A 15,353-nucleotide genomic window follows, 5' to 3' on the forward strand; every position below is an offset into this window, starting at 1 on the left:
AAAGGGTGACCCATTTCTGTCTTGGCTCCCGTAGAAGTAAAGGGAAAAAGTAAAAGACACAGTCAAGGAGGGATAGATGATAGCCAAGGCAGCGCTACAAATGGCAATGGATGAATCCTGTACAACTGTCCATTTTATGGCCGTGACAATCACAATGTGCTGGGCATCTGGAATACCAAGGGTGGTCCAGGTGACAATTGAGGACTTACCTTTTGATGGCCTAGATTTATTTAGTGTACAAAAAGATGAGGCAACATTCAGATCCTTGGGCATTTATACCTCAGAATTATTAGGCTTTTGTCCACAGGTACATACACGACACACTTTGCCAGCCTTCACTTGGGATCCCTACAGTTCTGTCTCAGCTCAGTGTACTCTCCTGCAACACATCATATGAGCAAGTTATTGTGGTTCCATTCCACATACTTATGACATTGACCTGGTGATTGCTTCCTGACACCATTCAGAGGAATAGTCATGGACCCATCTGGTAAAGGTTGGGAAGTCCACAAGGATAATCTGCAGATACAAGGGGTTTGGTTCTTGGAAGAAATGAAACTGTGATAAACATCTTAGAGCTCAGAACCATCAGGCTGGTATGTCTGGCATTCTTCCTGGTCCTGTGACACTGAATAGTGCAGATACTGACAGACAATACATCCACAATATATTATCTAAATGAACAAGGGGGTGCCTGATCCCTGTCTCCCTGCTCCCCCAGCCCCCACAAGTTAGCGATCATGTTTTCAAACTGGTGGTCCCCATGCAGCATAAATCCAACACAGCTGCAACTTCTGGGAGACAACAGTGACCTGGCAGACCTCCTCATCAAGCAATCTGTTACCAACCATGAGTGGTCACTGATGAATCCATCATCAACTCAATATTCCACCAGTGGGAAACTGGTGTTTGCCGCCAAGTACCCAAACTTCTGTTCCAGAGGAGGCATGAACCAGCAATCTTTGCTGGATGCCTTCCTTCTGTAATAGAACCAGGGCTTTCTTTACACCTTCCCACTGATCACACTAATCTCCATGGTGATTGCCAAAGCCAGATGAGACCAGACAAGATTCACCCCATTCCCTATGGCTGAGACTGTTCTGACTGATGAATTTGATGCAGATGTCTGCACAACTCCTAATCAGGTTCCTGGACTGGCTAGACCTGTTGTCTCAAGATCAGGGTTCAATATTCCATCTACACCCAGAGTTTGGCAGCTGATGGTCTGGATGTTAACTGGATGAGCATCATGGAAAGGGACTACTTATATGTTCAGGGAATAATGGCATGGAGTAGGACACTATCCATAAGGAAAACTTACTCCTCTAAATGGAAAGGATTCTTTATATGGATGGCCCAACATGGCTTAGACCTGGTGCAGAATCTGATAGCAAAGATTCTGGACTACTTCTTGGAAATAAAACACTCTGGACTTTCATTCAGTTGAGTTAAGGTCCATTTGGCTGCAATATCAGCATGTCATCCAGTGATAGTCACTTTTGATCTTCTCCCATCTGATGGCATCCAAATTTCTTAATGGCGTTATGCATGCCTATCCACTGGTTAGAGACTCTGCTCCAGTGTGGGAGTTCAGTGCTGTCCTTCACAAACTTATGGAGCTCCCTTCGAGTCCCTCTTGGAGTGCTCCATCCATCATCTTCCTCTCAAAACAGTATTCCTGGTTGCCATCACTTCAGCCAGTGAGCTCCAGGTGCTCATGGCAGAACCTACATGCACCTCATTTCAGAGCAATAAGGTGGTCCTGAAACCTCATGCAAAATTCCTCCCCAAGATGGTTTCAGAATTCCATCAACTTACCTGTGTTTTTCCAAAGCCACATTCCATCCCAGGGGAGAAGAAGCTCCATACCTTGGACGTATGCAGAGCACTCCAGTGCTATGCTGACAGGACCAAATCGTTCAGACAATCCTTACATCAGTTTGTGACTGCGGCTGGCCGCTCCAAAGGGGTAAGCCATTCCATCCTAAAGACTTTCAAAATGGATAACACATTGTATCTCACTGTGCTGCCAACTGGCTGATGCCCTTCTGACAGTTAGGGCTCATTTTATCAGAGCTCAAGCGGCATCCTCAGCATGTCTCTGCAACATGCCGGTATCCAGACTCTGCAAGGCTGCTCGTGAAATAAACTGCTCATGTTTGTGAAGCATTATGCACTGGACTTGGCTGCTAGAGCAGATGATAAGTTTGGGAGACTGAACTCCAATCTCTATTTGACTGATGATGTTGATACTCCTCATGTTCATCAACCTGAAGAAGATACTGCTTGCCAGTCACCTACAGTGGAATCCACAGTGACACGTACTCAAAGAAAGAACGATTATTACACCAGACCTTCTTGGTTCTTCAAGATGTAGTCAGTGTGGATCACATGACTTCCTGCCCATAAGCGCTGACTTTTGCTTTTCCCCAGGGGTGCTCCACCTCTGCTCCTTGACATTCATTACTATTAAAAATATTCTGAGCTTATGCACATGAGGTACATGTGCACTTAGAGCGGGATCCATACTGACTACAGCATCTTGAAGAACCCCAGTTACTGAAGGGTAAGTAACCATTCTTTCATCTTTTCACAATTAAAGAAGTGTGGCTGCATCTAAGAGAGGCAGAGAAGTTCTTAAATGATTTAGGATGTTGGTTTGGCTTCAAAAAACAGTTGAGCAGTAGTAGCACACTTGTGATATCATCAGAATAGATATGAGAAAGAGAGTGGTCAGTAACTTGCTACTTCATCCGTATAATCCTCAAATGAGTATTGGCTTACCATATTGCTGAATGAGAAAACATACCTTAAGGAAATGTAATTATGACCTTAATGCTGTCTCATTCTGTGAAAATAGAAATCCAATATGGAAATAATCACAACTGGGTCTATGATGCTTTCTAAAGACTGTGTTTATAGGAATTCAATGTGGACTGTATTATGATTAGAAAGAGTCTGTACTGTACCCACAGATGGTAGCATACCAAGGACTTGAGAAAGGACCTTTGGGAGATGGGTAGGAGGTAGCTGAGGCATAGTGGTGGTAAGACTTTAAAAATTTGTTTTAATGCCCAGATTTGTGACAATTTTGGAAGTCTGTAAAGATTTTTCCTATCCTATGAGTTTCATTTTAGGATCAAGTGCTCTTGTAAAATAAAAAAAACAAAAATCTATTAGTTTCTGTATGTGCATACCATATTGTACTGTAGCAAATGTGGTAAAGATGTAAAACATACATCCTCTGCCATACCTCAGATGAAGCAAAGCCACCAAAAGAATGAAAAGATACTCTTGATACACCTAGCTCAGTGTTAAGCTACATAAATTAGATTGTGAGCTCTTTGGGGACAGGGTTTTGTCTCTGTATTGTGTGTCTGCTCAGTGTCTGGTGGTTGGTGCCCATGGACACTACTGCAGTACAAATGACAATTGTAATAATATGATTTTAAACTTGACGGTCTGATAACATTATACACTTTTGAGTCTGTGTGTTCAAGAGCAGTTAATTGAGATAACTTTACAAAACAGCCAAAGCCACATAAAGGAGGTGACTTTCAATGCCAGCCCCGGCTGTACCCTTAGCAAAGATTTTAGTTGGGTGGGGAGGACTCAGAGCCATACAGCGCATAGATAGTAATAGAGATAGTAGAGCAGTAGAGATAGTATTCTGTGAGAGGAAATGTGGATGGGCCAAAGTTTTGAACACGGAAGCTCTCTGGTGAGGTGTAAGCTTTGCTGCATTTGGCTGTTGTTTATCCCTCTATAGCAGTGGTTCCCAACCTATTTACCACTGTGGGCTGCATATGCAGCTCTCTATGTGTTATATGGGCCACATCCATAAAATATATATACTACCTGTATGGCCCTGAGGATGTCAGATAGGCCACAGTTGAGAGCTGACTGGGCCACAAATGACCCCAAGGACACAAGTAGAGAACCACTGCTCTATAGGCTGGTTGGCAGCTTCACCAGCCAAGGATGGAAAACAAAGCTTTAGGCATTAGTCTTTTAATGCCCTTTGTTTTATTGTCCACGAAACAAAAAGCAAATCAGGTGAAAAATACAGCGGAATTATTCCCACAGGCTTTCCCTGCTTTAACCAGCCAGGAGGCGAGAGGACATGCCATTCCCCTTTGACCCAGCTTCTTATTCCTCTTATACTCTTCCCCAAATAGCCATGTGACAGGATGAAAGCACTCCTCATGCACAGCCCAGAATCTGAGAGAGAAACTTTCTCACATATTAATTTAAACCTGGGGATAAGAAAAGAGAAAGGAGAAATTATGTTAAACACCAATGTGTTTTTTTCCACCTTAGAAATGTTTTACATTTCCAGATGTAGTCGTGGAAATGCTGATGGCTCTATGCTCAGTACAGAAAATACCTTGAAAATGACAAGTACTCTGGTGGTCTAACAGCAGATTGTTATTGACCCATCTAATGAACTTGGGAACACTTTTAGTCTGTCTGTTAATCTGTAACTGTATCTTCTGACCACTACACTGTCACTTTTATTCCTCTACTGAATCATTATAGTAAAAGCTTTTATTGTTTTTTTCTTCAGGTCAAACACCATGTCAGGAAGGGGACCAGAGATGTATTGATGCTTCCTGCCCTGATTCTTGTGGCACCTCTTCTCTCTGTGACATGAACAATGGCCAGACAAACTGTAGTAAGTAGAGCATGTATTTCCTGCGATTGTTGTCTCAGGGCACATTTCCAGAGCTTTCACTATAATTGAATTTATGAAGATGTGGTACAGTATACAGAAAGAAAGAATCTTTTCATTTCAGCTTAATTTGATGACTAACGGTTGCATGTCTAGCAGTTAAATTGTTGAAATGGTCTTGGTTAGGCCAAACCAGAAACAAATCTGTTATCTTGAATCATGTCTAAGATGCCATGCACTTTTAAACATCTTTATGACATTGGACCCTAATTTTTTTCCTCAGCATATTTTCTTTGTTTTGTTCTGCTGTGTGGGTGTTCATTGTTACAATTTGTTTAAATAAAGTTAAAGAACACTAAAATGTGCACAAAGGAAACAAAGTATAGAACATGACTCATGAATCGACATAGGTCTCCCCAGACAAAATACAGTCTAGTATGTACCTTAACAGGTGGTCAAACATAAGGATAAAACAATATTAAGATTGACTTTGGACAGATGTTAAAATAGGCCAAGTGATGAATGCATATAGAAGAGATCAATTGGGTACTATGGTTTGAAGAGGAGTTTTAGAGAAAGATGAAAAGAAAGGGAGAAAATTGTGGAGAGTGTGCTCTCTAGGAATGGATTGTTCATAGGAAGTTTTCATAGAATCATAGAATATCAGGGTAGGAAGGGACCTCAGGAGTTCATCCAGTCCAACCACCTGCTCAAAGCAGGACCAGTCCCCAACTAAATCATCCCAGCCAAGGTTTTGTCAAGCCTGACCTTAAAAACCTCTAAGGAAGGAGATTCCACCACCTCCCTAGGTAATCCATTCCAGTGCTTCACCACCCTCCTAGTGAAAAAGTTTTTCCTAATATCCAACCTAAACTTCCCCCTCTGCAACTTGAGACCATTACTCCTTGTTCTGTCATCTGCTACCACTGAGAACAGTCTAGATCCCTCCTCCTTGGAACGTCCTTTCAGGTAGTTGAAAGCAGCTATCAAATCCCCCCTCATTCTTCTCTTCTACAGACTAAATAATCCCCATTCCCTCAGCATCTCTGCATAAGTCATGTGCTCTAGCCCTCTAATAATTTTTTTTGCCCTCCACTGGACTCTTTCCAATTTTTCCACATCCTTCTTATAGTGTGGGACCCAAAACTGGACACAGTACTCTGAATGAGGCCTTGCCAATGCTGAATAGAGGGGAATGATCACGTCCCTCGATCTGATGGCAATGCCCCTACTTTTACAGCACAAAATGCCATTAGCTTTCTTGGCAACAAGGGCACACTGTTGACTCATATCCAGCTTCTCATCCACTGTAACCTCTAGGTCCTTTTCTGCAGAACTGCTGCCTAGCCACTCAGTCCCTAGTCTGTAGCAGTGCATGAGATTCTTCCGTCCTATGTGCAGAACTCTGCACTGGTCCTTGTTGAACCTCATCAGATTTCTTTTGGCCCAATCCTCTAATTAGTCTAGGCCCCTCTGTATCCTATCTGTACCCTCCAACGTATCTACCACTCATCCCAGTTTAGTGTCATCTGCAAACTTGCTGAGGGTGCAATCCATCCCATCCTCCAGATCATTAATGAAGATATTGAACAAAACCAGCCCCAGGACCGACCCTTGGGGCACTCTGCTTGATACTGGCTGCCAACTCGACATGGAGCCATTGATCACTACCCGTTGAGCCCGATGATCTGGCCAGCTTTCTATCCACCTTATAGTCCATTCATGCAGCTCATACTTCTTTAACTTGCTGGCAAGAATACTGTGGGAGACCATATCAAAAGCTTTGCTAAAGTCAAGGTATCATCACCAGTGATTTGTTTACTGGGAGGATGCAAAATCATTTTGAGGAGTAAGTTGAACAGGTATGAAAGAAAATTTGGAATTTAGCTCATAAATTCAGGTTGGAATTATTTCAGTTGTAAATGAGCTATTGACTGGCTACCACTTTGGCTCTGCTTGGGAACTAGTCTCAGAGGGAAGGTGGTAATGATTTCCATATCATATTGGTATCAGACCTTAGATTTAGTGTAGTTAGCTGTAGCCCCTTCCACTCCCTCCTTCACCTATTTTGTGTAGTTATGCAGTCTGATTATTCAAGATATTGAATGCCCTTAACTTAATTGAAGACAATGGGAGTTAAGGGTGTTCAGCACTTTACAGAATTAGCCCTGAAGTGAGTATATTGACTTTGGCAGATCGTGTAGGACAAAGCCTGGGGGATTTGGGAATGTCATTTCCAAGGATCTTATTAATTATTGCAAAATTGCTTGGAGCATACCGCAATGTTAGCCAGCTATGACTTTGTAGCAGATGGCATGATTGATAAGTTGTCTTAGTTTTATGTTTAATGGTGTATGGGGTATCAGAAGGGTCTCACAGCAGCATTGTTGCAGCAGTGTCTGTCCCAGCTCTCTCCAGCTGCTGCTGGTAGCAATAGTGACAGTGTTCCACAACTTTGAGGGATGACCATTTCCCCAATCAAAGGTCCTCCTGCAAAAGGTCTGTTTGCTTGGGCTGTGATGAATTTGGCTATAGAGATATAGTTTTCCTAAGAATAGGCACATTATTAGTTTGAGCTGTTGTTTCCCAGCTGTTCTTTGATCATAAGAAGTGTGTTATAGCTTTCATATGCTACTGCTGAAAGAGTTTAGGGCTGCAGATTTAGACCCTGGGTTATGAGTTTACTACTCTGACAATTTCAAATTTAATCAAGATGAAACATATTATACAGGTAGCTAGCCTCAATCAGATATTTTTGGAATATGCACATTGGTTTATTTTTAAAGTGGGCAAAAATGATTTTTGATCAAGTATTTTTCTTTATTTCTAAGCAGTTTTACCATAAAGAAACTTATTTTTAAAGAATAACCTGTTGCAGGCATTATCCCTATGTAAAACATGACTGACGTCTGTCCAGTAACTTTGGAAAATAGTGAGAGCAGGGGCTACATTTCAAAGCAGTCAATATGGACTGAATGCCCTCCGGTCCTCATAATTTCCAGTTCATTTAGGCTGACATCGTAATGTAGCCATGGCATCTTTTTAATGACAGTACAGTTGTCTTAGATGCTTCTTTTGAGAGTGTATCAAAGGGAGCTGATGGAGATGTTACTGTCATATCAGATATCCTCATATCTAATATAATTAATGCTTTTATTCAGATCTGGGCCTAATATTTTGTTAGTGGATAAGGCCCAGGCAAATTATTTTTATTGTATATTTTAAAAATATTTTAAAAGTTATCCTGGTCCTGCCTCAGTGCTGGAGGCTAGACTAGGTGACCTCTTGAGGTCCCTCCCATCCCTGCATTTCTATGATATTTCTATAAGATTTTGGCTTAAGATGACAAATGCAAGGGATTTTATTACTTTGTCCCTTGCTCATTAGTTTGTGCTTAGAGATAAGGGTTTATTTCCTATTAAACTATAGAATATACTTCAAAAGGAAATAATATGGTTCTATTACTAGCAGGGTGAATTAAAAAAAATTAATTGGCGATATACCAATCTCCTAGAGCTGGAAGGGACCTTGAAAGGTCATCAAGTCCAGCCCCCTGCCTTCACTAGCAGGACCAATTTTTGCCCCAGATCCCTAAGCAGCCCCCTCAAGGATTGAACTTACAACCCTGGCTTTAGCAGGGCAATGCTCAAACCACTGAGCTATCCCTCCCCCTAAATAAAAATCACTGATTTAAAAAAATCTGATTTTTTACATTTAAATTAAATCCAAGTTTATTTTGAATAAATAAACCTATTTAAAATTAAATTTGAAATTAACATCCTATTTTGAGGCCTAAGTTTGTAATCCATTAAAATCTTTTCAATAAATAAATAAATGAAACAAATAATAACAACAATACATATTTGCTGCCAAGTTTTAACGAAAGTGAAGCCACTGAACTGGTGGAAGTCGCTGGGTAAGCACCTCAAAGCAGAGTGTGCAGAAATGCTAAACCAACTTTTGACAGCAGTAGCTTCTTCTGCAGGTGCAGAGAGAATATTTTCTTCATTTCAGTGTATTCAATTAGTTCAGTTCAATGTCTAGTTCAGTCAAAGCTAAGAAACCAACTGGGAGTTGAAAAAACAGGAAAGCTTGTGTTCTTTTTCTAATCTATGATTAAAAAGTAGGTGTAAGAGGAAGAAATCTACTAGTTTCAAAATCCTGAAGGACATAGTTACCAGAAATATTCAGGCCATTCACTAACTATATATAATACTTCCTTTGTTTAATACATTTTTTAGTTTTAAATGCAAAACATGTTTTGATTTTTTTTCTTGTGTATCCAGAATATTTAAGGTAGTTTTATTTAATTAAAATAAAATGCTCCTTTTGAGCATTTGTCATTGAATTTGAATTTCCATCCAAAGAGCGTGACACAAATCACAAGCAAAATTTTAATAATTTAATAAATTAGAAATGCATTATTCACTATTTTCTATCAGCAGTTCTCAAACTGTGGGTTGGGGCCCCAAAGTGGGTCATGACCCGATTTTAATGGGGTCACCAGGTCTGGCTTAGACTTGCTGGGGCCCATGGCCAAAGCCCAAGCCTGAGAGCTTCAGCCCTCGGTGGCAGGACTAAGTTTACAGGCCCCCTGCCTGGGGCTGAAGCCCTTGGGCTTCGGCTTTTGGCCCCTGGCCTGGGGCAGTAGGGCTTTGACTTTGCCCCCCTGCCCCTTGGGGAGTGGGGCTTGGGAGGGCTCAGACTTTGATCCCCTCTTCTGTGGTCCTTTAGTAATTTTTGTTGTCAGAAGAGAGTTGTGGTGCGATGAAGTTTGAGAATCCCTGTTCTAACAATAAAAAATGTAGAAATTAAGAGACTTAATAAATATAAATTAAGTCATGTAATTATTGAAATAAATTTGTATAGATAGTATATTTCCTGGTTAGCAAAAATAAGTACCAAATTTAGTATAAAGGTTCTATTTAGTTTCAAGTCAACATGTTTTAATGGTTACCAATCAATGAGAATCAACCGTTCTTTAGGAAAATAAATAGGGCTGTCAAGCGATTAAAAAAATTAATCACGATTAATCGCGTTGTTAAACAATAATGGAATTTAAATATTTTTGGATATTTTCTACATTTTCAAATATATTGATTTCAATTACAACACAGAATACAAAGTGTACAGTGCTCACTTTATATTTATTTTTTATTACAAATATTTGCACTGTAAAAAACAAAACTGGTATTTTTCAGTTCACTTCATACAAGTACTGTAGTGCAATCTCTTTATCATGAAAGTTGAACTTACAAATGTAGAATTATGTACCAAAAATAACTGCATTGAAAAACAAAAGTATGTAAAACTTTAGAGCCTACAAGTCCACTCAGTCCTACTTCAGCCAGTTGCTCAGACAAACAAACTTGGTTACAATTTGCAGGAGATAATGCTGTCCGTTTCTTGTTTACAGTGTCACCTGAAAGTGAGAACAGGTGTTTGCATGGCACTGTTGTAGCCGGCGTTGCAAGATATTTACGTGCCTGATGCACTAAAGATTCATATGTCTCTTCATCTTCAACCACCATTCTGTAGGACATGTGTCCATGCTGATGATGGGTTCTACTCAATAATGATCCAAAGCAGACCGGACCGATGCATGTTCATTTTCATCATCTGAGTCAGATGCCACCAGCAGAAGGTTGATTTTCTTTTTTTGGTGGTTTGGTGGTTCTGTAGCTTCCGCATCTGAGTGTTGCTATTTTAAGACTTCTGAAAGTATGTTCCACATCTCATCCCTCTCATATTTTGGAAAACACTTCTGATTCTTAAACCTTGGGTTGAGTGCTGTAGCTATTTTTAGAAATCTCACATTGGTATCTTCTTCGTGTTTTGTCAAATCTGCAGTGTTCTTAAAACAAACATGTGCTGGGTCATCATCCAAGACTACTATAGCATGAAATATATGGTAGAATGTAGGTAAGACAGAGACAAAGACATATAGTTCTCCCCCAAGGAGTTCAGTCACAAATTTAATTAATGCATTATTTTTTAATGAGCATCATCAGCATGGAAGCATATCCTCTGGAATGGTGGCCAAAGCATGAAGGGGCTTACCAATGTTTAGCATATCTGGCACATAAATACTTTGCAACACTGGCTACAAAAGTGCCATGCGAATGCGTGTTCTCACTTTCAGGTGACATTGTAAATAAGAAGCAGGCAGCAGCATCTCCTGTAAATGTAAACAAACTTGTTTGTCTTAGCGATTGGCTGAACAAGAGGTAAGACTGAGTGGACTTGTAGGCTCTAAAGTTTTACATTCTTTTGTTTGTGAGAGCAGTTATGTAACAAAAAATATCTATATTTGTACGTTACACTTTCATGATAAAGAGATTGCACTACAGTACTTGTATGAGGTGAATTGAAAAATCCTATTTCTTTTGTTTATCATTTTTACAGTGCAAATATTTCTAATAAAAATAATAGAAAATGAGCACTGTACACTTTGTATTCTGTGTTGTAATAGAAATCAATATATTTGAAAATGTAGAAAAAATCCCAAAATATTTAATAAATTTCAGTTGGTATTTTATTAACAGTGCGATTAATCGCGATTAATTTTTTAATTGTGATTAATTTTTTTGAGTTAATCACGTGAGTTAACTGTGATTAATTAACAGCCCTAAAAATAACTAAAAGGCACAAATGCAAAACAATATTTAAATTGATGATTTAAATCAATGTTTCCAGCTTGCTGATTTAAACTTGATTGACAATTTAAATTGCTTTGATTTAAATCAGTCCACCATGATTAATAGAGTCCTGTAAAACTGAACTGAACAACTGGGTGATGGATTGCATGGATGATGGACTGCATGATCTAATTCAGTGATTCTCAAACTTTAGCAACCCAAGGACCCCTATTTTGATTTAAAATTTTTGGCAGACCCCAAACCCTTCCTGCTCATCCCCAGGCCCTGACCCCACTCCACCTCTTCCCCCAGGCCCACCCCTGTCCCACCTCTTCACGCCCCTGCTCCACCCCTGTCCTTCCTCTTCCCCCCATTCTTTCCACCTCCTCCCCTGAGTGCACCTTGTCCCCGGTCCTCCCCCTCCCTCCCAGTGCCTCCTGCACACCGGGGAACAGCTGTTCCCTGGCGTGCAGGAGCACTGGCAGGGAGGGGGAGGAGTTGAGGGAGGAAAGAGGAGGAGTTGATCACTGGGGACCATGGACCCCAGTTTGAGAAATGCTGATCTAATTGATCTTTTCTAGTTTTAATTTCTATTTCTTCCAAACATGAGTAGAAATCCTATTAATATTAATAGGAATTACACATGTATGTCGAGAAGACAATCGGTCTCTCCTGCAGTCTAGATTAAATTTATATTATATAAACTCTTAGAAAGTTTACATGTATTTGCATTTGCAACCTATATTAGTGTATCTGACTTTCATAATGAAGAATCACAAATTCATACCAAATCTCAATGCATAAAAGCCAGCAACTACCACCAACCAGCAACTACACACCACACCACAGAAACACTAACCCAGGAACAAATCCCTGTAACAAATCCTGTTGCCTACTCTGTCCCCATATCTACTCTAGCGACACCATCAGAGGACCCAACCACATGAGCTACAGCACCAGGGGCTCATTCACCTGCCCATCTACTAATGTGATATATGCCATCATGTGGCCTTAGAGGTTTTTAAGGTCAGGGTTGACGAAGCCCTGGCTGGAATGATTTAGTTGGGGATTGGTCCTGCTTTGAGCAGGGGGTTGGACTAGATGACCTCCTGAAGTCCCTTCCAACCCTGATATTCTATGATTCTATGTGCCAGCAATGCCCCTCTGCCATGTACATGGGCCAAACTGGACAGTCTCTACGTAAAAGAATAAATGGACACAAATCAGACATCAGGAATGGTAACATACAAAAGCCAGTAGGAGAACACTTCAATCTCCCTGGACATTCAATAACAGATTTAAAAGTAACCATCCTTCAACAAAAAAACTTCAAAAACAGACTTCAAAGAGAAACTGCAGAGCTATAATTCATTTGCAAATTTAACACCATTAATTTGGGCTTAAATAGGGACTGGGAGTGGGTGGCTCACTATAAAAGCAATTTTCCCTCTCTTGGTATTGACACCTCCTCATCAATTATGGGGAGTGGACCACATCCACCCTGACTGAATTGGCCTTGTTAACACTGGTTCTCCATTTGTAAGGTATCTCGCTTCTCTACATGTGTCAGTATATTTATGCCTGCATCTGTAATTTTCACTCCATGCAGCTGAAGAAGTGGGGTTTTTTACCCACAAAAGCTTATGCCCAAATAAATCTTCAGTCTTTAAGGTGCCATTGGACTCCTCGTTGTTTCAATGCATAAAAAAGAGGCCAATATCTGAAAAAGGAACACTGTGAAAATAAACATTTCAACAATATGAAGAAATTCAGTTGTGTATTCAGGGTATGTATGTGTGTGAGGAGAAACCACTGTAAGAAAGAGAAGTGGTAGAGGCAGTGACAGAAAGTGAAGAGTCAGGTTTCTCAGAGAGCCAGGAGATGGAAGGACCAGGAGGTGAAGACATAGATGGAGAGGGTATACCAGAAGCAGCAGCAGGAGAGCAAGGAAGGGGACTGGGGTGGATGTTGCTGGAGACAAAGAAGAATGGCAGAAGATTGTGTGTATGAAGGCGGGGGGAGGGGGAAGGTATGTGAACTGATTATATGTGTGAATGTGAGAAATGGAAGAGAGAAAGGAGGTGGACAGAGCAACAGGTGAGAGGTGACTGGTCATGAGTAATTATCATCTATTCCATGAGTCAATCAATTATACTGTTGATCAATAGTGCAAAGAATCAGTTAAGCTGTGAAGCAGTTAGACGGTGAATGAATGATAGTAAGCACTAAATATGCAGACTCAACAGTAAGATGAATAAGCTGTTCAGAGCCCAAGAAAAATACTTTTATGCAATCAAGAATTTGCTGTCTAGGTGCACAAAGCAAATCAATTTCAGTGCTTTTTATCTGTCTCAACTCCACAAAATAATCTCATTCCAGACCACACACTATTAAGAGAATTTGGAATTGAATTTGACTTCCCCTCACCATTTCTCGTATTTTTGCCATACATGCTATAAATATTTACATTTTCAGGCAGTATTGTCACATTAACATCATGTGACCTAATGTGGCTTGAGAGGTTTCCATGATGGTTTTATGCATGAATTACTGTTAATTTTAAGTCTGAGCTATGTGTTAATTTCCAAACATAAAACTTGTTTTACTTGCAGTTGAGGATGAGAAAAAAACCCTAAATCTACTACATGTTATAGTTGATAATTTAAATAAAAAATAGAGAATTCCCTGTTAAGATTCCTATGGATTCTGCGTCCACATAGGAGCCAACAACTTTTTGCCACTGATTCCCATCTAGATTCAGCTAGAAAACAACTTAACTTCAAGGGCAATAAGTATGGTTTCAGATGTATGCATTTATGAATTTAGAAATACTACTGACTTGTGCTAGTGCATAACCAAGTCAGGACATAATGGGCAACCTGGCATGCTCCAAAATTGGATCTGCCTACACTACATTGCATGGCACAACATACACAGTTGAATGAAGGCAGTGTGCGTCAAGGTCCGACACACACCAAAACCCGATCTCAGGAATTCCTATTGTCATCTGAGTCTTTCTTATATTAGAGAGGTGACTGCTAAAGGATGTTGCACTAGGGACTGTCAGGTCAGGCAAGATTATCAGATACTACTGAATCTTCTTTCACATCTCTCCTCAAGACTCACCCATATAATGATACTTACAGTAAACTGTGAACTGATAATGGCTAAGCAGGTGGCCAGCGGAGATTACTAACGTCATTAACATATCTTGTTTGTTTACAGAGCTAATCAAAACTTTTTTCCAATGAAATATGGGGTATCAAATGATATTAAATTCTTCCTGGAAAATTGTCATTTAAAAAAATATTCATTTAAATTAAACAAAATATTAATTTTGATTCAATTCTAAATGAAAACTTTAATCTCAAATTGAATTAAAATGAATTATTTGTTTTAATTTTTTTAAATATTTTTCCTTTTCTTTTGATAAAATGAAAAATTCTTTTTTTTTTTAAGGTCCAGATTTTCCATTTCTTTAACAGTTTTTCTTGGGAAATACTTATAATTCTCTGACCAGCCCTATTTATGTTATAAAACCTCTGAAAACCTGTTAATTAAACATATAGCTAGCCTGCATAACTGTGCATACTTGTTACCCTGGTTCTCCCTCTATGTATCTTCCTGTTAATTACATTAATTTGTCTTAAACTGTAAGCTTGTGGGGGCAGTGACTGCCTCTTACTACGTGTTCATACAGTGGCTAGTCCAAAGGGACTCCATCTTGATCAGGGCTTCGGGATACAGTGTAATAGAAATAATATTCTTTATTCTGTTAAACACTCTTGTTAATTTGGGAGTGGGAGGAATGTTGATGAAATGCTTTCCAATCTGCTGTATTTTGATAATTCTATATAAAAACTCTTGATGTTTAAAGAGTTATTAGCTGAAAAGAATTAGCTCATGTAATAGTTTATTTGTACCTTTTTATAAATGAGCGTCCAAAAGTTATGATACAGAAAGACCTTGGTAAATATAAATATGAAGGTTGTGATTAACTGACTAGCTATGTAGAGATCGAAGTCTCCTTCCCTTGCTGACAT

General features: G+C 39.7%; 1 protein-coding gene across 3 annotated transcripts in view; it reads left to right on the forward strand.

Moving 5' to 3' along the window:
- CORIN (corin, serine peptidase) overlaps window positions 1–15,353 on the forward strand; it is a 281,826-nt gene that overhangs the window by 205,128 nt on the left and 61,345 nt on the right. For all 3 annotated transcript variants that reach the window (XM_045019311.1, XM_045019312.1, XM_045019313.1), the window contains exon 10: window positions 4,568–4,675. In XM_045019311.1, the coding sequence (XP_044875246.1) occupies window positions 4,568–4,675 (108 nt within the window). The remainder of the gene's footprint in view (window positions 1–4,567; window positions 4,676–15,353) is intronic.

The sequence above is a fragment of the Mauremys mutica genome, chromosome 5, assembly GCF_020497125.1.
Source record: "Mauremys mutica isolate MM-2020 ecotype Southern chromosome 5, ASM2049712v1, whole genome shotgun sequence".
In the NCBI taxonomy this organism is placed as follows: Eukaryota; Metazoa; Chordata; order Testudines; family Geoemydidae; genus Mauremys; species Mauremys mutica.